The 27885-nt window shown below is 41.7% G+C and overlaps 1 protein-coding gene across 4 annotated transcripts in view; it reads right to left on the bottom strand.

Moving 5' to 3' along the window:
• Nucleotides 1-2700: 2700 nt before the first annotated feature.
• Nucleotides 2701-27885, bottom strand: part of NUMB (NUMB endocytic adaptor protein) — a gene marked incomplete at its 3' end in the record, with an annotated part of 34590 nt that continues 9405 nt past the window's right edge. The window contains exons 2-10 of one of the 4 annotated variants that reach the window (XM_079537163.1): nucleotides 26372-26446; nucleotides 21218-21250; nucleotides 13250-13324; nucleotides 11252-11392; nucleotides 9600-9801; nucleotides 7554-7853; nucleotides 5741-5890; nucleotides 4747-4890; nucleotides 2701-3407 (exon numbers count right to left, since the gene is read on the bottom strand). In XM_079537163.1, the coding sequence (XP_079393289.1) occupies nucleotides 2701-3407; nucleotides 4747-4890; nucleotides 5741-5890; nucleotides 7554-7853; nucleotides 9600-9801; nucleotides 11252-11392; nucleotides 13250-13324; nucleotides 21218-21250; nucleotides 26372-26446 (1827 nt within the window). The remainder of the gene's footprint in view (nucleotides 3408-4746; nucleotides 4891-5740; nucleotides 5891-7553; nucleotides 7854-9599; nucleotides 9802-11251; nucleotides 11393-13249; nucleotides 13325-21217; nucleotides 21251-26371; nucleotides 26447-27885) is intronic. The other 3 variants (XM_079537165.1, XM_079537164.1, XM_079537166.1) reach the window with 3 other exon arrangements.

The raw sequence follows: 27885 nt of genomic DNA, 5'->3' as shown, positions 1-27885 counted from the left end.
CTGTATGGTACGACTCTGCTTTTTGAGACCATGGACTGATGAGAGGCTGTGCACATTTCAGTCCTGTGTGGCAGGCACAGAGGGCAGCAAGGGGCTGTGAGCCCCCCCCCAGGAAGGTGGTTCCAAGTGGATGGTGCCTGTATCAGATGCCTTTCTCCCAGAATGAGCTGCCATTTCTGTAATACCATCCCCTTCTTTGTTTCAGGGGCCCTGTTTTCTAATAGTGCAGTCAGCTTTCATTTAGGCCGTATGATTAGACACAGCATGGTCAGGAAGCTCTGTCTCCAACCTGGTGAGAGCTGTAGTGGGCATCTGTGTTCTGACAGACCGGACTTTTAACACTGAAGGAACGTTCTTTTTTTTTTTTTTTCTCTCATTTATTACTTGACCTCCTTTCAGATGTGTAACCATGGTAATAAGGATGGGATCTGAAGGCAGTGTGTTGCTTCAAATACATGCCATGGCTCTAACAGTTAGTTAACTAAAGCAGTGTGTTTGCATTTTCGTATTTGGCAAGCAGAGAATTTTCTTCTGTGTAGTATCACTTAACCTCCTAATCAAATGTTTATATTATTTGAGAATCAAGATAGTGGTTTTCTTCTCTAAACAAAGGATCATAGGAAGGTCATTCTATCCCCTTTTACCCTTATCTTCCAGGCAGAGGAAGGGTGTAGCTATTTCCATCTGATCTCTAGGCACAGCTCTGACAGACCAAGGAACTAGTAGGAGAAAGGAAAAAAAAAACCCACAAAAACTACAGACCCAACCAACATTAGATCTCTAAGCGTATGTGACTATTTGCTAGCTTTCTGAAAGTCAAATAAGCACAGGTACCAACTCCAATACCATAGGGTACTGGGGATTGCTGCTGGTGCTGTACTCCACACAGGTATGCTTAAGGTAAGAAAGAACCGGTAAAGAAAAAAGCCCCCATTTTCTAGCCCACCTCTGTACTTGCCTGGAAATGGCAACTGCTGGCAAGCTCAAATGCTAGGGCTGATGCAAGGCAGCATTTCTCTCCTTTCAGGTTACAAAGTCTGACTTGGTATTTTTCAGTATATCTAACACCATGCACGTAAGCACGCAGTAAAAACCAACCACACTGATAGGATGGGTATCAGCTTCCTGGGAGAACAGAAAGGAGTGAAAATATGGAGTCATCCTGGGCAGCCCTTAGGATCCTCCTTTTAATAGCAAAGGAAAAGAAAGCCCAAGTGAGTATTCCTTTCACCTGTTTCTCAATGTTTGTGTTTTCGTCTTTGTAAGTGTTCAATATTAGAAAATCCAGTGTTGCAAACCCAGAAACCAATATTTTCCATAAAACCCTCCTTTGCAGAGCTTTTAAACAGCTATAGGTCAAATGGATATTTGCAAGTTCAGTCTTAAAGTTCAAGGTAACATAATGTGGGGTACAAAATGAGAAGTGTTAAAATATCATGAGCCAGAAGGGCAAATCCTGAAAATCAAATGGGGAGAGGGGAAATAAAGCTTTTACAGACGGTGCTTCTACCACCAACATTTATTTCTGTTAAAGCAGATTATAAATCATCAGTACAAATATATATAACTTACATTTGCTTGTAAGGCCAAAGTTTAAAAGTAAAGTTAAAATGAGATGGATTTCACAAGTCACCAGAGGCAGAACCTGGACCAGCTGCAGCCTTACCACAAGGTTTCACAAATCCGTGGAAAAAATAAAAACAAAAGTTAAAAAAAACCTCTAAGATCTATTGACAGACAAACAAAAAATGGGTTCCTAGGCAGCCCCAGGATGTTAGATATGGTTACAGTAAGTTTGTCACAGTAGTGTTAGAACCAATAGATTAAGACAAGAAAACTGCAGCAATACATGGAAGAAAAAAAAATGTACTATATATAATATGTAGCTTGATTCCAATAAAAAAACAGTTAATTTTCCCCATGGTTTTCAGACCATGACAATACTGTTCTTTAATTTTCATTATTTAAAACTACAATATAATGACTTACTGGTTGTGATTGTTGTTGCAATATGCTACTTACAATGAACAGATACAAGAACAAGCTAGAGCCCCTTTTCCACCCCCCAACGTTACTTACAATAAGAATTGGAGATAAATCAATCTTATGTACAATTTCTTACATTCACCCCCCTCCCCTTTTTTTTTTTTAAACCTTTGGCAAGATTACTTACAACTCATACATCTTTTAATATCCACTATTTAAAATATTCTAAATGCATAAAAATAAAGATTTTGGCTTTACTTTAGTCTTTACATATAATATTCACTTTGTTACTCAAAATGGAAGCTCAACTTTTTCCACAGAGCCAGTTTCTGCTGAACAGGTGACAACCTCCCTCCTTACTTCCCCCACCCCAACTCTGCTGTTTCCCTGGGGGGGGAACGTCCAGGACTCACGGGGCCTCGGAAGGTTGCAGGTCTGAGGTCTGCCATCCTTTCTGAGATACGTGATGCTTCTGCAGGACCGGGCGCCCAGCTCTGCTGTGTAACTTCCAGCTTTCCAAGTGAAGAGGGAATGCAGACCGAGGTGGCTCCAGGGTTTATTTTGAGAACCGCACATGAAATTCCGCATACGTTTATATCCTCCCCATCATTGCTCCCTCTTCCTAACCCATTTTTCATTTGAAGGGACCTTTGGGATTATCAAAGCAAACAGATGAGAAACAGTCCCCTCTGCTCCCTTTATCTACAGGGCCGCTTAAAGTTCAATCTCAAATGTCTTCTGTAAATCACTCGAGAAGGGGTTGGTCGGGGAGGGATTCGTGCGCTGCTTTGCCTTGCTCTCCAGTGCTGCCCACTGTGCTTCGAACGGGTCTACCTGCGGGGCGGCCGCGGGAGGCTGGGGGTGCTTGTCCTCTGCAGCCCATTTGCCACCGTCAACGCCATTGAAAGCCGCAGAGCCGTTGTGCTGCGCGGGCGGGTTGAAGAAAGGGCTGGCCGTAGCGCTGCCGGCCTCGTACTGAGGGAACGTCTGCTGTTTGACGAGGCTGGGTGACTGGTGCGGATGGGCAGCCGGGGCGTGGCTCGCCGTGCCAAAGACGTTGGCTACCATCTGGGAAGGTGTGATTCCCACCACAGGTACGCTCGGGGCTGCCGCGTACGTCATCCCGTTTGCTACGGCGTAGGGCTGAGCTGGAATAAAGGGTGGCTGCATGGGCGGCACCACGCCAACCGGCACGGGCTGAGGCGCAATGAAGGTGCTCACGGGGTAGGCGGCTGCTGCCTGGGAAGCGGCCGGAGGGGGCTGCAGCGGCGGCTGTGCGGTAGGGGCTGGCTGCTGCTGGGCACGGACAGTCTTGGAGACCTCTTCCAACCAGCGGTCTGCCTCCGAGGGAGTACGTCTGTGATTTCCTTGGAAGAGACTTGGCGAGGCCGTGCCTGGGGTGCTGCTGTTCCACTCGGTGCCTGGGGAGGAAAGCACAGGGAAGTCATCAGTGGTTCCGTTCCTCACCCTTTTATCAGTGAGACAGGCCGCAGGACGCACAACAGCAGCCAGGCCTCTTCCCTCCACAGCTGAGAACACTGCTAATAGCAGAAGTGCCTTTTTGCATCCAGTGCACTGCCCCGTTTTAGGGAAGATGCTGGTCAAGAAGGGATGGAAAAGTTTCATCACTACAGAGCAGATTTTTGTTTTGTTTTGCTGTTTGTTTGTTTTTAATAGCAGGCATCTGAGATATTGGGGCAGGCCTTTATTGCTCGGTGGCAATAATCTAGTCTCTAACTCTTAACATGGGAGTATCAGTTTCTGAACGCACAGCTCAGGAATGGTGGATTGTTGGAACATTAATCTTCAAGAAACTGTTTTTAAGGTTTGTTTTCCTTATTTATTTTCTAAATTCAGGCTTTACCCTTTTATAGTACTAGCATGTAATGGTACAGGAAGCAGTAAGTTCAAGGCAACATTCATTTTTCTGTCCCAGACTATAACTCAGGCTGATAACCCTTTCAAAGTCTTGCAATCCTCAACTTCTAACAATTCAGATTTTTCTGTTATAAATACAGCTCTATTTAAATTCATTTATCTTCAGTGATTTAAAAAAAAAAATTAAAAATACCATAATTTCCATTCCTCTCCCCCTTTCAAAACCATCCTTCATTAGCTGAATGCTGCAGTCTTCTTTCTCCCTGTTTCAAACTCTCTTTCCTTCCTATAGGACCTCACCAACTCTTCACTGTAATAAGAAAAGCAGTTATTCAGTTTTTAGGAAGTGGACAACTGCTCAGTACTCTTCCTTTGGCCTAACTGTCACTAGTTGAAAGTGTCAGTTCTCCGTTGTTTTTACAGTGGTAAATTACTACCTCACATTGGGTATGAATGTAGGCAAAGACAACTGAAGGGACAAACTAAAACTTATTAGACACAAGAAATTAATTTCTAAAGCTTTTAAGTACCGAACGTGATCTCTCTCTGGCTGGGAACAATGCACAGAAATCATTTGGAGGTCCATGTACAGATCTCTTCATCCTCAAGCACGCGCTATTTTAATGAAAATAAGATAGCTTCCTTTTACAACATCAGCTTTTCTAAAACCCTGCCAAAATAAGAAACGGTCTCCCTTATAGACCCAGAACCTACAAGTTCATAGCTTCCCTCCATCCACTTGTGCAAAAGGCTACTACTTCCAGCTTTTGTTCCTGTTCCTTCCCCTTTTCATCAAGTGGCACACACAGGCGTCTCAGGAGCTCAATTACGCTTTTGATCCAAGCTCTCATAGCAACGCACAGGATCTACTTCCAGTCTTACCAGAGACCATGGCTGCAGCTCCAGTATTAGCAGCAGGAGCATGAGCCCAGGGATTGGTTTCACGAACTGGCATAGCTGTGGACACTACAGCAGCTTGGGATGGTTTAGCAGCAAGCACACAGAAGGCTGAGGCAGTGCCATTAACTAAAATGGGAGCAGACAACATCAGTGCAATTAATTCATGCAAGGCATGCACATGACTGGAGTATTAGTGGGCCATGTCGTAACCATTAACATACAACAATTTTAAACACTTCCACATGACAGCAGTTTGCGTAAATTAGCCAAACTGGACTGACAGTTGATGAGGCACATAAATTCTGTTTCACCAAGCCAACTCTTGTTCACATTCGTGGGATGGTGGATTTTTATTTAGTTGATGAGATCGTCAGCACTGATAACTAAAGTTAAAGTTGCTGGGTTTTTGTAGCCAAGAGATCTGGCTCACCAGAAGGAAGTTACAGAGCGATTAAATTTAGATTCCAAAGAACACCAGATTTTGGATGCAAAATAATCACTACGTTTAACAAGGAGAGGTTCTTTTTCCACACTATTTGCATAAAACTGCATCGGTGGAATGAAGGTTAGAGGCTACCAAGCGTGCTACAGTTTGGATCTCTACATCTTATTCAGGAGTTTGTGTGAAAAATGGTAATCGGGTGACACAAAATCTCCTTCCCTTGCAGGATTTGGTTCCTGTGACACACCACTGTTCAGATTTTTGCAGCCCAGGTGGCAGACTGGCTGAAATAGCCATGATCTCAAAGCCAGTTCCATTTACAGGTAACCATCGTGTGGTAGGTGCATGAACTTCTTGTTAAAAACAAAACTACATATAAACTAAACAGACGGGATGAATAAAACAAGATGCATTACTCCAAAATACTGATACAAGACTTACACAAGAAATTAAGGCCATGTGTTACTGGAAAGCAACATTATGTGCACTCAAGCCTCATCCAGCACAACCACAGCAAGCAAAGAAATCACAGACCTTGAAAGGCAGGAGACTGTGGGGCAACCACTGTCACAGGTTTTGTCATGGGTGCTGAAGAGAAAGGGTCCTCCGACGGCATGCTGAACGCACTGGTGATCTGCGAGCACAGGGCACTAATGCTGTCCACTTCCCCTTCCACCTCTGGCACTGCAATGCCAACAAAATGGGTTAAATGAAGCTTAAGGCATACAGAAATTGAAATATGATTTATTTATCTCTTAGGTGTTCTTACTACTGATGTGCATGACAGCTTTTATGGTTTGGTTTTTAAATCGGGTGCTTAAGACCTGACAGTAAAAACAAACATAAAGCCATTAGTGCATTTTGTGACTTAGTCAAGACTGTAAGAGATCAGCGTTCCAAATTTCAAGTTGGTTATTGCTGCTTCTCTGTGTTAATGCAAGAGAATGTTCAGTTCAGAAAATAAAAGGTTTTTCTACAGCTTTAACAGAGTTCTAAATCTTTCTGCATTAAGTGCTAAAAATATGAAGGATTTGGCACTAATATTTGGCATTTTGAGAAATGAAAATACTTAGAATAGGCTTAACTCTTCCAACAACATACTTTCACAGGAACCAGTTGAAGATAACCATGTTGCCAGCTCTACAGAGCAGCTAGTTAAGCCTGGAGTCAGAACGTTACCAGCTGCAGGTCAGAGGCAGCTGAAAGCCCTGACTCCCGTGTTAAAATTAGGAGACACGAAAGCTGTTTGCTGGAGTGAAATGGACGCCCGGCTGTAAGCCAAGTATCAGCACAGTGCAGATGAAGCACCGTTTGGAGTACGGCTACTGACCGACCAGATGTTCTCATTATTTCTAACACCACTGCTCTTCAAAAACGCTGATCATCAGTTCCTCGTTGCAGTGAACTGGGCAGACATAATTAAGCAGTATACAGTGTAACAACCATAGGATGGCTGATACAGAAAGGACAACATGGAAAATTTAAGGAGGGGGATTCCCAAAAATTGATTATTTGAGGAATATTCCAATACAGCACCTGCAGCAAATGCTCTGAATCAGGAAGAATTCAGACTGTTTGTGCTCAGCCAGCCTAGCTCCAGTGAGCAGTGCACTGTTACTGTTAAAGTGATAAACTCAGTGCTGGTCTTAACACACAGGTCACCAAACAAGTATTGTAAGATCAATCAGATTAGGTATTTTTGTTGTTCTCTTCTTTGCCACAGAGATCTGAATTTTGAAACTCAGAATCCTAACTTGCTCTGCTGCCAAGTGAGAGTACAGCTGTCCTGCAGGATAACCTGGCTAAAGGGATTCTAGAATGATATGCAAGGTACTGATCATCCCAGATGTTTATTTTGGGATGACTACAAAATCACAACTCCGTCATCTAAAAACTGTACCGCTCATTACTGATACAGACAGTTGTACTGCCCAAACAGTAACGTTTCCTTTAACAAAAGGTGAAAAGTAATTTCATTCCTCTCAAAAGAAGAATTCAGAAGGGCAGAAGTGCAGACTGCCGAAAAATGTCAAGTGATCCCACGGCCTGCGGGTAAGGCCTTAGCTCTCTAGATGCCCTGGCATTAAGCAGAGGAACAGGATCAGTGACTCAGAGGGAAAAGCAGTACCTACTGTTACACCACCACTTGTTCCTGCACACTTCACGCTCTGTTCCAGTATTTCAGATAATTATTATAGCTGATTATCCTCTGCTTATGACTACTGCATTTGAAATTCTTGCATATTCCACAAGTAGAATTTACTGTAAAATACTGCGTTATTGGAAGCCACAGACGAGGCAAGGAGAAAGATGCAACTTAAGGTAATGTTTCACCATTTGGTTTTACCTGAGTTTTTCATGGGGAAATCTGTCTTCCTTTGCACTGTTGAAGGCAGTTCATTTATTCGCAAGGACAGCTGGCGCTTAAAAGGAGACATCTTTTGACTAAGGGCGGGGAAGCCCCTGAAAGAGCCTTGCCTGGCAAGCTGTTCTATAGGGGCGTGCCTCCGTGGGATAGCATGGGGGTTGCTCATTTCCTTCTCCACAGAGGCAGCGACTTCAGCAGTAGGAGAAGCTGGTGAGCCAGGAGAGGGGGCAGTAGTAGTTGGGGCAGCACCTGGTGCTGCTGTCTTCACTTCTGTTTCAGCTGTTGGAGGAAACAGAGTGAGGTTAGAAGAGTAAAGCAACGTATTTTCAACTGCCTGCCCCTTACTCCTGTAAAGAGAAAATGCATAACCAGTACTATTCCAGCAAAAAGGTTTCTAATATCATTGCAGAAAAATCTTTTCTTTCTCCTTTCGTTTCACCACACACGCTTTACATACACCCAGCCCCCAGAGCACAGCTTACGAAGGCCAGCTGCTTCCTAGAAATGATGGCCTTATGTTGGCCTCACAGTTTCTGAGAACACTGCTCTGGAAACACCCGCAATTCATTTATGATTAAGACTGAAAAGTATACTGTGTGTTTGAGACCTTTATTTCCCCTCCCACATAACTATAAAAACAGATCAAGGCCAAAATACTACTACTGATTGTTCTCAGCAGTCAGTAGCTGAGAGCAGCTGCAGGGAACAGAATGGCTTTAGGACCTTCTTTAAAAGTCCCTGTCCCCTCCCAGCCCTGCAGAAGCAGCAGCGGCAGCCAAACAACCCACACAAGCTCAAGCAGGCCAGAGTGAGCGCTTAATAGGTTCGGCGGCGTTCAGCACTCAAACAGCAGCTCCCCAGCAACTCCAGGGAAAGCAGTGCAGAGATGGAAGCGTGCTGCAAGGCAGAGCCAGACGTTGAGCTGACAGGCCTTGCTGGGCACCAGCCGCATTCTGAAGACTTTCCAAACTTCATACAAAAAACAGTGACTAGTTTTTGGTTGATGCATCAACAGAATAAGTAGAAGTCTGGAAGAAGAAGAGTCACAGTAGGCATTTTTGAGGAGCTGGAACCATCAGAGGAACTAATTATGTTGTCTTGCAAGCTTCAGTACCCATGAGCTGCAGCTGCTCGTTCAAGTGAAACTTTTCTAATCAGTCTTCCTTGGAAAGGATTTCACACACCTTCACTGAGCCAAGACTTTGACTCATGCCCCCAAGTAACAAAGGCATTGTGTTTAAGCTTCATTTAACACATTCTAAAACTAACGTACGGGAACAAGCAGATGGATGATGAAAACGAAGATTAAAGTTTTGCAAGAGTGGCAGAACAAAACTTGCTGTGGAACCCTCTGAAAGAAAAATCCAACTGCACTGTAAAGAGAGCTATGGGTAATATTAGTAACACTAATCTTTTTACTAGTTGTACAATGCTATCTCTATCACTTAACAAAACCTGGGTAAGAAGTTCTACTTTCAACTGAATTTGAGAACACTTCCAAGTTTTAAACAGCTAAGTAGTAAAAACCACTCCTTTCCAATCACCCTGTTACCATTTTTGAACGTAAGGTGGCTTCTGGTGATTTGTGTTGTTTTTTCCATTTTTAGAAAGCACAGCGATTGCCCTCTTCTTCCCTCCTGCAGTATAACTAATGTAAACTCTGCAACCTGCCTTAAAAACCAAAATAAGAGTACATTGCTTTTTAAAAAAAACCACACAATTTTCTGTTCATTTACAATAATCTTCAGACTACAGAAAGTGTGGCAATCTGCTTACATTTTTAGTAACGTGTTTCTAATAAGGCCTTTTGGCCTTCCCTTATTGGGAAGATTACCCTGTAAGTGAATCCGGGAGCATTTTTCGTCTTGCAAAGTGACAGGTGTGTGGAAATATGATTTGTACGTAACAAGGTTCAAGAGAGGGAATTCTGGATGGATGTTAAGCTGCAATCCCTGCTGGGGCTCCACTTCAGTCCCAGTGCTGGTTCTGCTCACCAGGGACGGCTGTGTACGTTGCACTCCTTACCTTTAGCATCCGGCATCTGTCTCATAACTTCCTCTCTTTCTGCTTGTTCAGTAGCTGTAGTGACCCTGAATGACCCCTCTCTAGTGAATGTGGTTCTGCTGGCATCAAAGGTGGCAGTGACTCCACACTCCTTCTCTCGCTTCTGCTTTCGCTCCAGGCACGCTGCGAACGCACAGCCCACGGCATGACTCAACCTTTCCCCCTGCACAAGACAACACTGCATCATGTGGTGACTGGAACAGATGTACTTCAAGCACTGCAAACTGATAACACCTTTACAAGAGGACTCTAATTAAGACATTAAAAAGAACTACTGTAATTGGCCACCTTGTGTAGCTCTAAAACTAAACATGATGTACAAAGGGTCACAACTACCAGTGCACAAGCATGAAGGCCTCCAGAAACAAAAGACTGTTTAGCTTAGCTGCTACCATGACAGCAGTGTGATAACATACCTGCACTGATCCCTCCTCGCCTCTGGATGCGTTTGTGCAGAAAAAAAGTGCTTGTGGAGCCATCTTAGCAGGTTTAAGTCCTGAGGGACAGATCAGTGCTACTCTCAAATGGAAGAGAGCGTGCAGGAAGGCAATACTGTTCTGTGCAAATGTGAAATTTAAAAGCAGAGCTGACCACTAATACCTCTTAATGGCTCTGACCAAATGCGCAAATCAGTATTGAGTGCTTTCCAGAAGGCACTTCCACTATTAACGAGTGAGGTCAAAAGGATCCAGTGCCCAATGACTGCAGTAAGGAAGTGAAATTGAAGTTGGAGGAAGTCTGGCATTCCAGCTGATCTGGAGGCTGCAGCTGAGTCACAAGTGCTATTACTACAACAGCTCAACTCATATGTTATCACTGGTAAGTGAACTGACCCGCATACACAGCAGAACATAGCTCTGACATGAGTTTAAATGGGAATGTTTAACTTCGCAGTTTCTCTTTAAAGAAACATGATAAATTAACAAACATAATTGCTTTCAACACATGGCTATGTGGAGTTATCTCAGTGGATTTGCATGGGGTTTCAAGCCCTTGCGTAATACATGGGCAGGATTCAACAAAAAACCACAAGAGGAGAAGGCTAGATCAGGAAGTTAGATGATTTAGGTCTACAGAGCAAAACACTGATATTACAAACCTTCCACTGCAAAAATGTCTTAACATTTAGAAGCAAACGGGACCCTAATGTAATTCATTCTAGCTCCAGCCCTTAGCACTCAGATGACTTTCCATTCAAGACAGCATTTGCATACAAGAGACTACATTCATACCCAGCCTGCTATTCATACCCTATTCACTATGATCTTATCCTGGAAAAACTGTCACTGCTGTTCCAGTTTTTGGCTGTGCACGTCTTCAGATGAGAACATCTTCTGTCTATTTTTAGAAGAGTGCTTCCCTTCTGCTACCCACATCTGAGGCTGACTGCATTCCACTTACACACCATGCTGGGTTCTGCTTCTCTGCACGAGCAGAAACCATAGAGGAACGGCAAATAATTCAGATATAAAGAATTAGAATTAAAATAATTTTTAAGGAAAAAGTAGTATTTTAGCTGACGTTAAAATGCATTGCAGAGTTCTGTGTTCATTTTCTCATGTAACTCCCAGTTGGAAGCAGAAGGAGCTGGGCACACCTCGCAGTGCACTCACCGTGTCCTTCACAGCCATGAAGCAGTGGCATATCCAGCGCCTGGTGGTGCCATCTCGGCAGATGTATGAGAACGCCCGGTCAAAGTTCCTGTCTGGCGCGCAGAAAGAAACCTTCTCTATTGTCTGATCAACTATAAGATCCTAGAGGGGAAAGAATCCATTCCAGCCCCACACACACACACACACACACACACACACAAAAAAAAAAAAAAAGACGTGAGGATATGTGGAGAAACAATTGCACCAATCATTTCCAGTGGTAACTGCAGGATGCATTTATATTACAAAGAAGTTATGCTGATTTGGCTGCAATTCTGTATCAAGTCAATTTGCTCTTCAGAAACCATTCCCAGTGTAAAACAAAAAGGACGGCTGCCACCTTCCACCAGCCATCCCTGGCAGAAGCCAGACAAGGTGGCCAGTTCAGAATTCAGGGACATGCACAATTCCTAACATCTCTGCTCCAGACTGTGGATCTAGGATGGTGAAAAAAGGAAATTTAGTTTTATTTTTAATGCAGTCTAGCAATCAAAAAATCTTTACTGTGAAGAAGTCTGCTTGTGTGAGAAGACTTAGCAGCTGCTGCACAAAAAGCAACAGCTCGTGTGGCACCAAGCAATGCAAGGATGGAATAGAAAAGCACCAGCAGAGCTGGCACTATCAAACACCCCAATTTGTTTCCACAAACGGATGGGAGAGGTGTATCTAAAGAGGAGGCAGTATGGTTTAATAACGATGCTGTCCTCATTCCTTTCCTTCCCCGATGTTTGTCAGTGTATTTTTCGGTTCGTGTCTGCTCCTTGGCACCTGTGCTACTGTGTTCAACCACCAGGAGGCAATATCATATTCCCTTTTTAAGTACAACTCCTTTCATTACCTCTACGGTCTGAAAAAGTTACTAAAATTCATTTTTACGAATTCAATATAAGTATGTATAATTTAATAATGCACATTCAATACATTTCTACATATGTATACATGTACTTATTAGCCTTTTTAAGGCAATCAGCAGACTGAACTCACCAGTATGTTCCTGTATGTTCATATCAAATACTGAATTTTTACAGACAGCAACTTCAGTGCTGCCACATCCCAACAACAGCCCTGGAGATGTTGATCTCCACAGCAGCTATTCATCACACTACCACACTGCAGAGGGACATTTTCTCTACCTGCTCCTCAGTGTTGGCACGCAGAAATCATTTTTTTAGGCCATTAAGCTAAGCATTAAGTCACATGAATATAAAACTAATTCATTTTATACTAGTTACAGTAAAGACTGTTCCGCTAGCTGTGGCATCTTCTAAAATGCTAGTAACCTACAGAGATAAGCATTAAGCTCTCCTTTCTAATTACTTGCATGAACACACAAATTGTTTGCTTTTACCTACACACTGCACTATTTCACAATAAAACATTGTGAAACATCCCAGAAGGAAGCAATGGATACACCTGCCTTCCACTTGAGACCAACAGCTTCTAATTAAAAATTAGAAAATTTGATATCTATTGAAGAAAGTTTGAGATGTTTAAGGGAAATGACCTTATTTTATTTATTCCCTTTACTATATTTTTGGAAGCCAGATTTTGTTCATTCAGACTTATGTGGGATTTGGATGCACTGGATATTATACTGATCAACATCAGTTTTCTCATGTATTACTCTCGCATCCTTCTGCAGTCATACAGGACAAAAGTCACTGCAAGTTCAACGTCAACAGAAGTTGTTGGGAAAAGATGGCTCTTCTGGCAAATGCAACAAAGACAGCTCCTAGCTTATGCTACCTGCCTCATTTTATCGAGTACCGGCATTAATAAAGAAAAATAATAATAAGCTTACATACATATTCCAAGGAAGAAATGGTTAAACATCTACATGCTTAAATCTTTCTTTCAGATACCAACATCTACATTAAGATAGAGATTAGAGTCTAGTTAAAGTTATGGCACGCGTGTTATTATAGAGAAACTGTGAACTTTTGTCAAGAGAAATCTAACCTTTGTTTTCTCATCTACAACTCGGAGTCCATCCGCCGATACCCACAGGACCGCTTTAACCGCCTTCTTCCCAGTCTTTCAGAAAAGAAAAAAATAGGAAAGAGAAAAACAACTTTCTGTTAACAGTGTCAGAGTGCACCCACTCCCCCTTTCCAAGAATCACAACATTAAGTGCAGATGAAGTCCATGTTCAGTAAGGTGCCCAGTGCCAGATAAATCAATCCAAGTTGCAAAACACTCAGAGAACCAAGCCAAAGCCAGTATTTCAGAGGGAACATATCATGGGCATGGGGAGCGGGCACGGAACAGGTGGAGTCATAAATAGGGTGTACATCCATGTACAGTAAAGAATTCAAGACTGACCAAGTGGGTGAAGAATTCCACCAAAGAGTCAGATAACACTAATTCATAAGGAGTTACACCCCAGGTAGCTTCTCGAGCACAAGTTTAAATGCAGGAAAATTCTTACCTGGCATTTCCATCACCCCCACCCTGAGCCCCAATAGTTACATGGCAGAATCGTGGCATCACCTTAAACCAGTGTTAAAAGCACCCAGAAGACATTGGTTGCGGTGTTACGCAGCTTAATGCTGAGATGGACCATCTACAGATGTTCTACAGATTTGCTAAGAGCAGAACGTCACACGTTGGAAGAGAGGTAGAAGAATGGGACATATTAACCATTCGACTGCAGCTTGACAAGCACTGCGCAGCAGAGCGCAGCAGCGGGGGAGAGCCCTGGCTTTCCTCCAAGATGTGACTGTGGGACCTTTTAGCTGCCACGAGCTGAGGGTGAGCAGAAGTGGGAAACATGGGAAGGCTTTGGGAGCTACGTCAACTGCAGGTTCTTTCTAAGCTGTTTACTTTTTAAAGGAGGGTTGCAGAGAACAGTATGCACACAAGATGATATTCTTCTGAAATCAAACCAATCAAACAGAAAATAGGTAGTGTCACCATAATTTTACAAGTACTACCACAAAACAACCCCTAACACCATTTTTAATGTGTTCCTTAGATTCACAAGTCCTGTACTCTATTCTTTTACCTTTGAGCCACCTCAGAAGCTATTCTCCCCACACCTTTCCAGAAGCACAGGATTTATGCACTCTGTGGCTGCTGTAGACAGCTGCCACAGACCACTGCAGGAAGAGAACAACAAAAGCAACAGAAGATGGAGGGGAGTGGGGCATATCAGCTCCTGGCTTTGTGCAAGGATTGCATTTCATTTTTAATAACTCAGTACAGATGTATATAATTTATATTCATACGGCAAGTATCTGAGCAAGGACACGTTCTGGCATAAGCTACTGCGTGTTCCAAATTAGCAACTCTGATTTTAACATTGTAAGGATGAAGTGTATTTTTTATCTCGGACTGATAAGCCACCTGCTGCATCACATTGGTTTCACTCTCAGAGAAGACAGAAAGCGTGAAGAAAATCAGCCTGGCAGGACTTGTGCTGGTCTTGGGGGAGGAACTATCTGTCCCAATTTCTGAAGCAGCGATGACAACCAGAACACTCTCAGTACGCTTGGTGAGACCGGAGAACGGCACTGACTTGTACGGAACAGTGAGTAAAGGAGAGAAGAACAAACACGAGCACAGTATGAAAACAAGCTTCCGAAGAGCTGGTGAAAACAAGTCTGTAGGAGCCCATCCAGCCGGTTCGATATCCCAGAAGGACTGAAATAAAATTTCCAGATTCTGGAATGCCTAATGGAAAAAGCATTCTTCACAAAGGAAGATGGACTCAAAGTTACTGTCATATGCATTAAAAAATGCTGCAGCATTTAAAAGCTGCCTCTAGTTTTCAGTCTTAAAAGGAAGTAAATATACATGCACATATATATATATATATGTTCTCAATGCCACTTAGCTTTCATAGCCTAAAAATCCCTATCAATCCCAACAAGAGATGGCATGTAGAGATTTGTCTCAAACATTCTGAAGGAGTGCCAATTTCTTAAAAGCCACTAGCAGTCTTAAAACGTTCAAGCAAATAGGGAAAATCACAAGAAGACAATGCCTGTGGGTCACTGCTTGCTTTAGACTATCATTATGAACCTAGGATGCTTCTTTTTCCAGCAAACCACAACCTTGTTTCTGTAGAGTCAAATGCTGAGCAGTTCCTGAAGTTTGTATTAATCAACTTGGGTTTCACTCAGTTTGGTACTTTGCAAAGCAGTGCTGAAGTGCAGCAGAGCTGGTCCTCATCTGTTAACTTTCCTAAACTAAGACTTACAAACAGATAAACCACAGAACCTCACATTTCTCAGAACCAAAATAAAAGGTTGGAGGTCTGAATATCCCACTGGACAAGTAAGCTTCGTCAAGTGAGCTAACCTAATGCAGGTTTCCTACTCTACGAAAAAAACAAAACATAGTTATCTCCCAGTCCTTACTTCTAGATTTATTGTGGATGCAATGCTTAGAACAAATAAGTTCTTACAGTCTGTATCCCAAACTCATGGCTGTTACCATTGGGCAACACGCAATTATCTCCCAAATCCTCATTTTATCTATCCCAATTTCACCAAATAAGTTCATACCAGCTACACAAATCAGCACGCTACTCTACTATAGGTTGGGTATTGCCAAGCATATCGTGATTAGAAAGTAGAATCCATTTTCACTCCTGACATACAGTGGACAGTAAAATTACTGCTTACAAAGCAATCTCCAATGCAGGACCACAGTGTCTGACAGACAGATGTGACTTCAAACAAAAAACATTATTTAAATCAAATTGGTGGCATCCATTGCAATAGCATGGTCTTAAATTCTACTACTTAGGCACTCCTCCAGACTTCTGCATCAGTAGCTTGTCTTCACATTCAAGAGCTCTAGGATGACGACACTGCTGGAGGGGAGCCACTCATGGCACCAACACCCAGTTTGTCAGTGTGAATCAGCTGTGACACAAAGCTCACTTCTTAGCATTTCCTAGGAGGCTGGCAATCTGCTCCAGCACAAGACTTGTTCTCTTGACTCATTTCAGAGTCCTCAGAAGCCTCCTGGAGGGCAGGTGAGGCACCCCGGTGAACGGAAGGCAAGGCTGAAAACAAAGCACATGGGAAACCTCTCAGACAAGCAGGTGCCCTCAACACAGGCACCACAGAAAAGAAAATGAAGTTGATTAAAGCTGAAATACATTTCTCCTGAGCAACGGTGCTGGGCCTGCTGACTGGGCCATTAGAAGTGATGGAAAGATGGAACTAGGTAGCAACTGTACCGTAAGGTGGAAAGTAAAGGTTTAACGATAACCAAGCAGAATGAACGTTGCATAATAATGCCTTTTTAAATACTTCTGAATTGCTTCTAGTCTTTCAGCTGTTTACAGATTTCTCAGTATCTGCCTATTTTATTCTTTCCGAGGCCTTCAAAACAACTGTAAGATGTATCTGAAGCCCGAGATGTACAAGAACACAAATTTCTTCTCTGTTTCTGTACAAAACATTACACACTAAGAAATATACATGTTTGATAGAAGCAAAAGATGAGAAAGATTTGTACTACTATTCATTAAAACACAGAAGACTTAGTTTTAAAATATGAAGATCTGCCCAAAAAGGCAGTTGATGCAGTTATATCCTGTAAACAAAACAAAACAGCAAAAGCCTAACCCGGAGCTAGCAGCAGACATCTCATTTTTACTTGAAGTTGAAAATGAAGTATTTTCAGTGTCAGGCTGTGACTAAGCACTAGAACATTTCCTAACACAAATAAGTCAGATTTACCTTTCTAGGGGAGAAAAACATGGACAGGGAAAGAAGCAAATCTGTCTAGACAGACTTACTGAAAACAAGTAGCAAGTTAAAACAGCTCTGGTTGGGAATATTACATTAACCCAAAAACAAGATATCCAGGGAGAAATTACACACTGCAGGGACATCTAAACACTATGGATTTCAGTACTCTCAGTGCTGGCTAATCTAACTTTGGTGGCTGAAACAGAAGCAACTCTTTTTTTCAGCAAAACATTATAATAAGAAGGAAAGCAAATCTACAAGGCTGAAACAAAGTACTGGAGTTTAGTAAAAGCAATGCAAATGTAATGGGGTAGCTGGTACATCATGGAATCTCAGAACATCTTGAATTGGAAGGAAACCACAAGGGTCACTGAATTCAACTCCTGGCTCCACACAGGACTGACCAAAATTCAAAGAATGTTTCTGAGAGTGCTGTCCAAACACCCACTGAACTGCAGCAGCTCGGGGCCATGTGCACTGCCCTGGGGATCCTGTTCCATGCCTGACCACCCTCTGGTGCAGAACCTTTCCATAACCCCCAGCTGCCCCTCCCAACACAGCTCCATGCCATTCCTTCAGGCCCTGTAACTGTCACCAGACAGCAGAGCTCAGCGCTGCCCTTCTGCTTGGAGCTGTAGGCTGCCATGAGGTTTCCCCTCAGCTTTTCTGTTCTGGGAAGAGCAAACCAAAGGACGTCAACTACCTCTCATACAGCTTTCCCTCCAAACCCTTCACCATCTTTGGCTGTCAGGGCACGCTACTGACTCACATTCTGGCCATCAGCCAGAACCCACAGAATCATTTCTGAAGGGCCACTCTTCGGCCTCTAGTCTGCTAACTTCTACACATAGCCAGGGTTGCCTCATCCCAGGTACAGAATCCAGCACTTGCTCTTGTTGTACTTTGTAAGGTCGGTGATTGCTCAGTCCTCTAGTTTGTCAAGATCTCTCTGCCCTTGAAGGAGCCACCAGCTCTCCCCAGTTTATTGCTATCCGCAAGCCTTCCTAGTATATCTTCAAATCCTATATCCAAAGATATTCATTGATAAAAACATTAAAGAGAATCAGCCCTAAAATGAAGCCCTGAGGAACTCCACAACTGACTGGCTGACAGTCTGATGCGACTTTGTTTACAATAACCCTCTGAATCCAAGCGGTCAGCCAATACTTCATCCATTGCATTATGTTTTGTCTAGCTGTATGCTGGACATTTTGTCCAGAATGATACTGTGAGAAACAAGAAGCTTTGCTGAAATCCAGAAATATTACATCAACTAGCTTCCTCTGGCCAAGCGAGTGGGCAGTGTTGTCATAAGGAGATTAGAGTTCATTAAACAGAACTTTCCCTTCATGAATTTGTGTAAGCTGTAACCGATGACTGCGCTGTTCTTGAGCTGTTTTTCAGTAACTCCCCCAAATAATTATCTCCAACATTTTGCCAGGCACTCAAGTGAGACTGACAGGTCTGTAATTTCCAGGGTCTTTTCTTGTGCTTTTTGAAACCTGGGACAATTGTTTGTCAGCCTTCAGTTGACTTGGACCTCTCCAGATTACCAAGACCATTGAAAAATAATTGAGACATCTCACGCTGACATCAGCCAGCTCTTTCAGTACTGGGGGATGCATTCCATCAGGCCCCATGGACTTATCTGCACCCAGTTGGAGCAACAAATCCTACACAAGTATGGCATTCGGCCACAAGTTTGTTGTTACCAGTCACAGTTCTCCAACTCAAGGCTCCGGGTGTCCCAGAGTCCATCATCCATGCTGAAGACAAAGGCATTAAACATCCCTCCTTTGTCTGTGTGGTGACAATCCTTATCAAGTAACAGACCAATGTTATCGCTGATCCTCCTTTTGCTGTTAACATATTTTAAAAAGCCCTTTTTATTGTCCACCACAGTACTGTCCACCTTCAACTGTAATTGAGCTTTGACAATGTAAATTTTCTCCCTACAACAGTGAACAGCATCTCTGTAGTCCTCCCATGTCACTAGACCTCGCTGCTAGTACCCACATGTTTTTTTCCCCACCTAAGCTTTAGAAGATCTCTACTGATTGAGGCTGACCTTCTGCTTCATCTGCACGTCTGACATTTTTGAACTGCCTGTTCCTGTGTTCTTAAAGAGGCTGTGTTTAAAAAGTGACCAGCTGTGATGGACCATAACGCCTTCAAAAGCAGACCCCATGGAAACTAAATACCTAGCTCTCAGAACAGCCTGAAATTTTACTCTTACCACAAAGTATTTTTGACTACTAGTGACCACTTCATGGTCACTATGGCCAAGATAGCCACCAATCAGCATTTCACCAATGAGAACATCTCTGTTTACAAGCAACTACTATTCCTGATTGATTCTCTTAGTACCTGTACTAAAAAGTTATCAAGGCATCTCAGGAATTGCCTGGTCTGGTTGTGTCTGCTGTGTGATATATTTAGTTAACAACTGGCAAGTTGAAGTCATCCATAAGGAGAGGGGTGGCATATCTAGAGGTATCTCACAGCTTCTCAAAGGATAAATCAGCGGTGTCATCATCTTGGCTGGACGCCTACAGCAACTCCACCACAACATTCCCTTTATTTGCTTGTCATTTCTCACCCTTACCCAAGGGCTCCCAACTGTGCCACGGGCAGCTGTGAGCTCTGCACAGCCCAGCCCCTCCCTCCCTCCCAGCACTCCACTCCACCTGCCCTGCCTATCCTGGCTGAACGGCCTAGACTTCTTCATTGTGATGCACTATCTCAGGACCTTTCCCCTCAGATTTTGCTTATGCCAATGATGTTGTAGTTCTGGGACTGACCAAGGGCCTCTAGCTTCTTTTGATTGTTCTTCATGCTGCATGCACTAGTGTAGAAATACTCCAAATGTGCCTCATTCTGAGTGCACCTACTACAGGCACGGGTGAATAACAATAAGGAAAAAGAAAACTAGCATCCATTTTTATCAGGTTGAGGTGGGTCTTTCATGTTGGTTTTAAACAAATTCCAACAAATACTTTGAGTATTATACAGCAAATAGCATGTTTCACTCCAACCTTTCTAGATTCCAGCCTTTCATTCATTTACGGATAGGAATGATTTGATTAACCTGGCAGATCCTTTACATACAGCATTTTTATTCTGAAAAAAGAACTTCTTTCTTCACTATTACTATTCACTTCACTGGTGAGCTTTCCCACATCATGGAAAGAAAGGTGAACTGGGGAAATAGCTGCTTCTCGATGACATGCACTACAATGTGAGTGTGAAGTGACACAGGTGCAGCTGAAAAAGCTTTATTTACTCCTTAAGTAAAGCCAAGACAAATGTGTGACCAGAAAATCATCTGCTCTGAAAGATTTTGCGATGCAAGTTACAAACTTGTTAGTTTCTATTTAAACCAAGATTCAGCATGTAATAAGATCTCTGAAAAGCAGCATCTTAAATTTATTCCATAGGAAGTGCTTTACGAGAATTCTAAATGCAGAAGCAGTCAACAGATAGGAGGCAAAAGAGTTTTTTTGGAAGTTGACCAACACTGTCCTACGGAGATGTAGACAGAATTAAAAAACAAAAACAAAAACAACAAACCACCCCAGTCCAGTCTCCAGCACAGCACATTCTTAGTAAGGACAAACAATTGCTTCCTTTTGCAACACTGTCCTCAGGAAAACCAGAGCAACTGTGGGCAGCAAAGCTTTCTCCTATACAATAGAATTGCAATTAGGAAAACAAATAGCAGGTAAATGCCTGGTCTCCTCTTCATGTACCTTTGAATTTAGACCGTACTCAAAAAAGAAAGGTTTAGGAGATGGTACATGTAAGACTTGCTGCTTTCTCCCCACACTAACAGTTGTGGTGCTGGGCAGCCAACAATCCAGCAGTGTTTACATGCACAGACCCCCAGCAGTTCCATAGGTGTTTGCCTAGGTGATGTAGGCTGGCACAAGTTTAAGGGATTTAAAGGAAAAAACAGTCACATTTTCATTTCAGGAAGACCAAATGATTTCAGAACGCTGGATTTCTGATACAGTCCATATGGAGTTCAGTTTCTATTTCAGGTCCCTTTTTTAACCATAGTCTTTATTTGATCAATTTGATCAAGTCTGGGAAGAAATGGATTTTAGAAGTAAGTCTTCTGAAAGAGATCAAGGGATTCTCAACACCCTGATTTTACAGCAGTGCTATACCAGGGATGTAACTCCTTATAGTGCAAGCACAAATGAGGCATTAAACTTACTTTTCCAAAGAAGCCTTTGAAGAACTTCCTTTCCTGGAGGAACAGGGGGGACAAGTCGAGCGCTATTACTGAAGGTAGCTAAAATGTCCCAGGGTTTCAAACCAACAAGCACACACAAGAATAGGGTTTGGAGGGAAAGGAAGGGGTTTTTAGAGTTATCCACGAGAAGGTGCGACAGGCAAATGTGAAAATAATCCCATGAAAATGCAGATCAAAGGGCACACACCATTCTAATAAGCTACTGCCCTGAAATTGGTAGAAAGAAGAGAACCTTGGCCCCAATTTCATGCAAAGAGGTTACTTCATTGTCACTCTCCCTCGTTTAGTTCCCTTTAGTTAGGTTATAAACCAAACTTGGCAGCAGACGTGGTGGTTGAACAATTAAAATACTGTATGGGCAAAGATTTAACTTTAGTGTTATAGTCAAATTTTCTCTGTATTGACCGTTTTTTCCCAAAGCAAGTGCTCCATATGCTGGAGAACATACAGTGGCTGGCATAATGCAGGATTAAAAGCTAAAAAACATTTTTTGTGCTTCATTTTATTCTTTTATTCATTTTATTATTTTATTTACTGTTTTGGCTTATGTGCTATTCTTACTTTGCCTTTTATACAACCTTCTTTGGCCAGTAAGGAATTTCCTCTGACCTAACCTAAACCACAATTGAGATCTCTTCCTCTTCCACCATACACAACTGCTAAATATTCATTCTACAACTTCTGATTAAAAGATCCCCTTTTAAAGCCACCTCTGAGAGGAAGAAGTTAGACCAAGGCAGAGGCACAAAAAGCTGAACTACAAGTTCCTGAACATCTTCAGTTTGGAAGTGATTATACTGATTGCCCAATTCACAATGACACTAAAGCACAACACAATTTAAAGCATACTTGCATGTCATTTTTACTGGCTTTGTTTTGTTACCAGATTGTTAAAAGAAAACAGCAAGATCTGCCTGATCTCACGTGAGGATATTCCCCAGGCCCTGATGTCCCGCATGCACAGCTACACCTCAGTACCTGAAGGAAGCTGGCACTGCAGCATATCCCTGCTCTCACTATTTTTCCTAATTACTTAACTCGCAAGTAAACTGGTACAGCAGTAACATGGAGATCATGGAGAATCCACATGAGACTAAGGAATGGTTTCTGACAGCCGCTGACCCGAAATTACCATCGCACTGATAACAATGCTATATTAAAATATTATTACAAATATCCTGAGGCAGTGCCTCCAGAATTGATTGATATACAAGGTTATATTTAAAACAAAGCTTTGTTCTGACGCAAGCCAACAAAAGCCAGGAAACAAAGCTAAGAAGGGAGTGTCAATCTCAACTCTGCATTTCCTGACTTTTGCTACTGAGTGCTTCTCTCTGCCCAACGTCCTTCCACAGAGCTTTTCAACAAGTATCCATAAGATATTTGTGTCAACCCAGGCGCTATACAAGAACATCTCTACGTGCAGACAGCTGAAAGGCTTAATAGCTTTTAGCAGCAAGAACGGTCATGTATTTGGACAAGATATGCTGAACACTGGGAGGGGAACTAATGGATTAACCACAGCGTTGTGCACATAATAAGAAGGGGCTGGATGCTGCTGCCAAGTTGAGCAATGACTTGCATTACACTAAATAACAGCCTTTTAAAGATAGCAAAAGCTAAAAGAGATTCACCAGAAGCTACCTCATTTTAGGTGATGGTTAATTTTGCTCACAGCAAAATGCTTGTTAAACAAGATCTATGTTTTTTAATAAGCTAGAAATGTTAATGGAAAGGCATCATGCAAAACGGATTTTAAACAACACTAAGTTAATGTAGTTTAGAGATAACTAATGCATGTTTTAAAATATTAAATTATGTCTCTTTACCTGCTAAAACAAGAACATATATTAAAACAAATGCATCATTTAAAACAAGAAGTGGCAAGTTAGAAACCAATACTACACACTGAAGCTGATTTAAAAATCAAAACATGATATGAAAGTGTAACTTTGTCTTTATACCATATCCCCATACCTGAGTTAAATATGGTTACAGAGATACCTCATAGGGTCCTCAGAAAACTGTTTTCCAGTCTGCACTAAACACCACTAACTCATGAAAATGGTTTTGGAGAAATCTTTCAGTGCTTTGTATCCAAATCTGAGGATCCGCATTTAGTGATATATCCCTGCTAAGGGAAAAATGTATGCTCCTTTGGTAATACCTGAATAACAGACAGTGATACCTGAACACACAGGTTTTAGATCTATCAATGAAACTGCTATGCCATATCATCAGACAGAAAATAGGGACACCAGTTTCTCTTCATTCATCACAAGAAAAATTGTAACCTGCACATTATAGCGTTGATCGGGTTGGTATGCAGCCCCAGAGCTTGAGAATGGCTCTCTGCTAAAAATGGCTTCTTTTACTCAGCTGTCAATTAAACAGTCCCTGAACAAAAGATTTACCATCATCTTGGTTTAAGTTCTGCAAGATGTGCTCAAAAATGATTGTGGCATATTCAACCAACACATAATAAAGGACCTGGAAGGATATTTCTCCACAATAAAAAGGTAAAAGAATTTGACTGCATCTTTTCTTTCTAAAGCAGAAATTAAGATATTCCTAAAATGAAGATCAAGTTTTGTATTTTTCTTGACAAATCTTAAAAGGTTTTAAAGTCCAATAGTCAACCCTAAAAACAAAGAACATATTTCAGTTCCCCAAATAAATAGCCAACTGTTGGAGAATAAGAATTAAGAGGAAAACATATCTATTGAAATAAGACAGAGAAGAACTTAGTTTTAGAAATTACAAGTATGTCAACAATTCTGTTTCTAAGAGAACTGAACTGTTTCTCATAGACTGGATTCATAAGAACTATACAATGTCTGCAAAGAAAACAGATTAAAATAGGTCATATATGCTCATATGTAGTTTAACTATATGAAAAATGAAGTTCAAATTTTGTAAAGCTCGTCTTTCCATTTTAGCACTGCACTTTCAAGACCAAGAGAAAGCCCATTGAAATAACCCAAGCACTGTAAAAGGAAAAGACTACCAAAGGAGCAAATTGCTTTCTTCTCACATTGCCTGCATGCTGAGACAACATGGAGAGGTATGGCTTTTCCTTGTTAAGAGACTATACTGTACAGAAAAGAGCTCTCAGCAATGGAAGAATCCTAAAGAAATGCTCCCAGTTTAAAACCCACACACACACGGTGGGGATCTGAGAATGGGGGCACGGTTTGAATCGCAATGAGCAGCTTCGGATGAAGCTTGAGTCTGATGGAGCCTAACAGCTCAAGTGCACAAAGCAGTTTCAGTAATCTGAATATTCCTCTTGGGGCCCAATGAGAATTCCACATCCGCTTCTCTACTGCCAGCACTGACAAATGAGACAATGCAAGCAGAAATCCTAAGACACACACCTGTGTCCCACTTGCACATAAACATAAAAAACTTCAAACAGCAAAGGAAATAAAAATTATCTGAATAAAAACAGTGCATTTATGAGAATGGGCAATAAGTTGATGCCACTCAGAATAATCATAAAGCACAGAACAGAGAAATCAAGTTAGTTATTTCAAGGGAACATGCTGTAAGACTTAGATGCCTGCATGTGAATCAGTAATTCAGATGATCAAGAATCACAACCCTAGCATTATCTGGATTCCAGAAGAAACTGGGTGCTATGTTTTTACTGTGCCTCATTATTTATAAGCTTAGCTACAATTAATTGGTTTGTGGACTGAAAGTTTATAAAAAGACCTAGAGAGCAAATACTTCACAGCACAGCTCCCCAGAGAAGGAGATGAGAAAAGCTGCAAAAAGGAGATACTGGAACATTATTCAGTGTGCTAACAGAAAGTATCCTGATACAGTGAAAACAGGAACAGGACAAAAATGGATGCAACTCATTATGTGGTCAGTACTTGCATTTTTAGCTACATAAACTAAATCCACAGAACAAAAACTAATTTACATTCTGTGTGGTCCTTTTTAATAAAAATCAGTCACCAATCACTGCTGGACTGAATGGGAACAGATGGGATGCGGCTTGAACAGGTTGCTAGACACTGGCTGAGAGAGAAAAGAATGAAAAGACTTGATTTTAATCAGAGCAGTAAAGCAATTCAGAAACTTTACAACGCAACAGAAGGAACATAACCTATAGTCTTCTGTTATGTGCTAGGAAGAGCAGGTTTATTCAGAATACATTTGAGTTCTCACATTTGGTGAGGAGAAAAAAAAAAAATCACATCCAGTCAAAGATATCTTAAGTTAGCAAAGATGCAGTAGAAATGTTTGATTTACTTCCAGTAATTTTGGCTGAGCTAGAAGGATACAAGAATTTCTCTGGTAAAGGCATCACTGAAGACTCTATATAGGTAGGACACAAGAGAAGCGATGAAAAGGACAGCAGTTCTCCATTTTCAATCAGACTTCAAATTCTAACATCCTCTCTTCCTCCTCTTCAGTGCTGTTCTAGCTTCAGATTCTTAATAAATTGACCACTGACTTTCTACAGGGAAGAGATGACAAGACCTTGAAATGAGCTGTAGGAATACCAAGAGCTTTGAACGATTGCCATTTACAGGAGCAAACGTTCACAGAAGCCAAACTAAGAGCAGCCCACTTCATGACATACCAGAATTAGGCAGCCTTCAGGCAGGCCACTTCGAGCGGATGCAAGCCAGATTATTTCATGCATGACTACAATGTTGCAGTGCATTAGAAAAAAAAAAGCAGCCTAAATCAAATAATATTTCGTATAATAGAGGTGAATTAAGTCACTTTTGAAGTGGCAGGCAACAAAGGGAGAGGGAGAGAGAGAGAGGGAGAGAGAGAAAGAGAGAGAGGGAGAAAGACCTGTTAAAAAACAACGGTTGAATCCCATATGGGTACCAACTTAGTCTGAAAGGTCACAGAGGATTTTTACACATTTGTTTTGCAAATAGTTTCTGCCAGTAGAAAGAACAGTTGTAACTCTCCCTCTCATCATCAGATTAGCACGTCCCCCTAACCACAGCAGTGCTCTCACACCAGCCAACTGTTCTCCTAAAGTGGGTCAAAAGTTCAGGCTTCAGCTGGAGCACTGCTGCCGAATGGACCTTTTAGACACTCACAACCCTAAAGCCAGCTTTTTCAAGAAACAAGTATACATACAGATTTCAGTCTCTTCACAGCATCTTCACAGATATGCATTCCTCTGGATTCATCCACTTCCACGTGTCCCAAGTACTGTAGGAACAAGAATAGGAAGGTAAGAAGCATAATAGCTTTAAAAATACACAGTTTCTGCATATTTACGATCACAGACTGCTTAAAACCACAGCAAACAGAAATCACAAGTTGCAAAGTTTTTTTAATTAACAAGATGATCCAGAATAACATTAGGCCACAGAGGAAGCAATTCAAAAATACATCAGTGTAGCATGTCAGGAAACTGGATACTTGCGTTTTATATAATGGAAAAAATAGAACTTGCTTGTGCTTTCCATTCCCACCCCTACCTTTCCCAGTCACGGTTCTTTTTGATAGAGGAAGGAAACTTTCTCTCAGAAACATCCATATCCTTACTCCAAAGTACTTAATTCTTGAAGAAAGCCATGGGAACTATTAGATGAAAGCTCTCTGACTTCTACTTCTTACTACAAAACTTAAAAGAAATTTATCCTGATTTACATGACATTATAAGACTGCACGAAAGCCACTAGTCATATTGGAGTAACTAGAGAGGAAAGAAAGGGTCTTCAAATATCAGAATAAATATTTGTGGCATGATGAAACAGTAAAGATTTAATTATCTCTGGAGATGTCCCATATTATCACAGAACATCCTCCTAGAATGTTTCAATAATTAGGATACCAAGCTTGATTAGCTCAACAAAAAGATTCCCCTCCATAGTGAAGTGCTCTATCAGAATAACAAAGGAGATTCAGCCAATGGATACATTCAGAAAGATGGCTTCAAGATTTAATAGCAAACTGAAAGGCTTGTTGTTATTTTCGTTTAAGGTGAGGGTTTTCAATGCAAGGCAAGATCTTGGAAAAGGCTGTCAACATACCAATATTCTTACCATCAAACAGTTGAGACTTAGAAGACCTTAAATGATAAAGGGCTTTAACATTAAGTTTCACTATGGGACATTTTTACAAGTGAGTAACTCTGAATGGAACAATTATGAAAGAATTTCACTTAACTCACCCCAAACAGCCACAGAAGAATTTGAAAAATACACTACATAGAAACTAGATGGTAAATAACGAAGATCCAACATCTTACAACTTTTCCAAAGCGAGCTTTGTGTGGCTGAAAACCTAAAATTGAATACCAGAGTTGCCAAAACAATGACTGTATTCCATTAGCTGAACTTTCTGAACACTTGTACAAGATGTTCATTTCTCCATAGCACTAAGGGGAGAATTAATCCTAACTTAATCCTGAAACTACACAAACAGTAACAACTGAGATGCATTTGCTACGTGTCCAGAAGCACATATTTGTATCCACACCCATCAGGGATGCATCTGCAGTTCTGCCATGCTGGAAGTTCCAGAGATGCAGAAATATTATGAATCTAACATGAGAAAATTTTGGTTTTAGGAGCCCAAGAAAGTTTGTCAACTGAAAGAAAAGAATAATATAAACAGGAACGAGGCTGAGGTCTGGAGAAGAT

Source organism: Tetrao urogallus (assembly GCF_951394365.1).
Source record: "Tetrao urogallus genome assembly, chromosome: 6".
Lineage (NCBI taxonomy): Eukaryota > Metazoa > Chordata > Aves > Galliformes > Phasianidae > Tetrao > Tetrao urogallus.
This window is presented reverse-complemented; position numbering and strand designations above follow the sequence as displayed.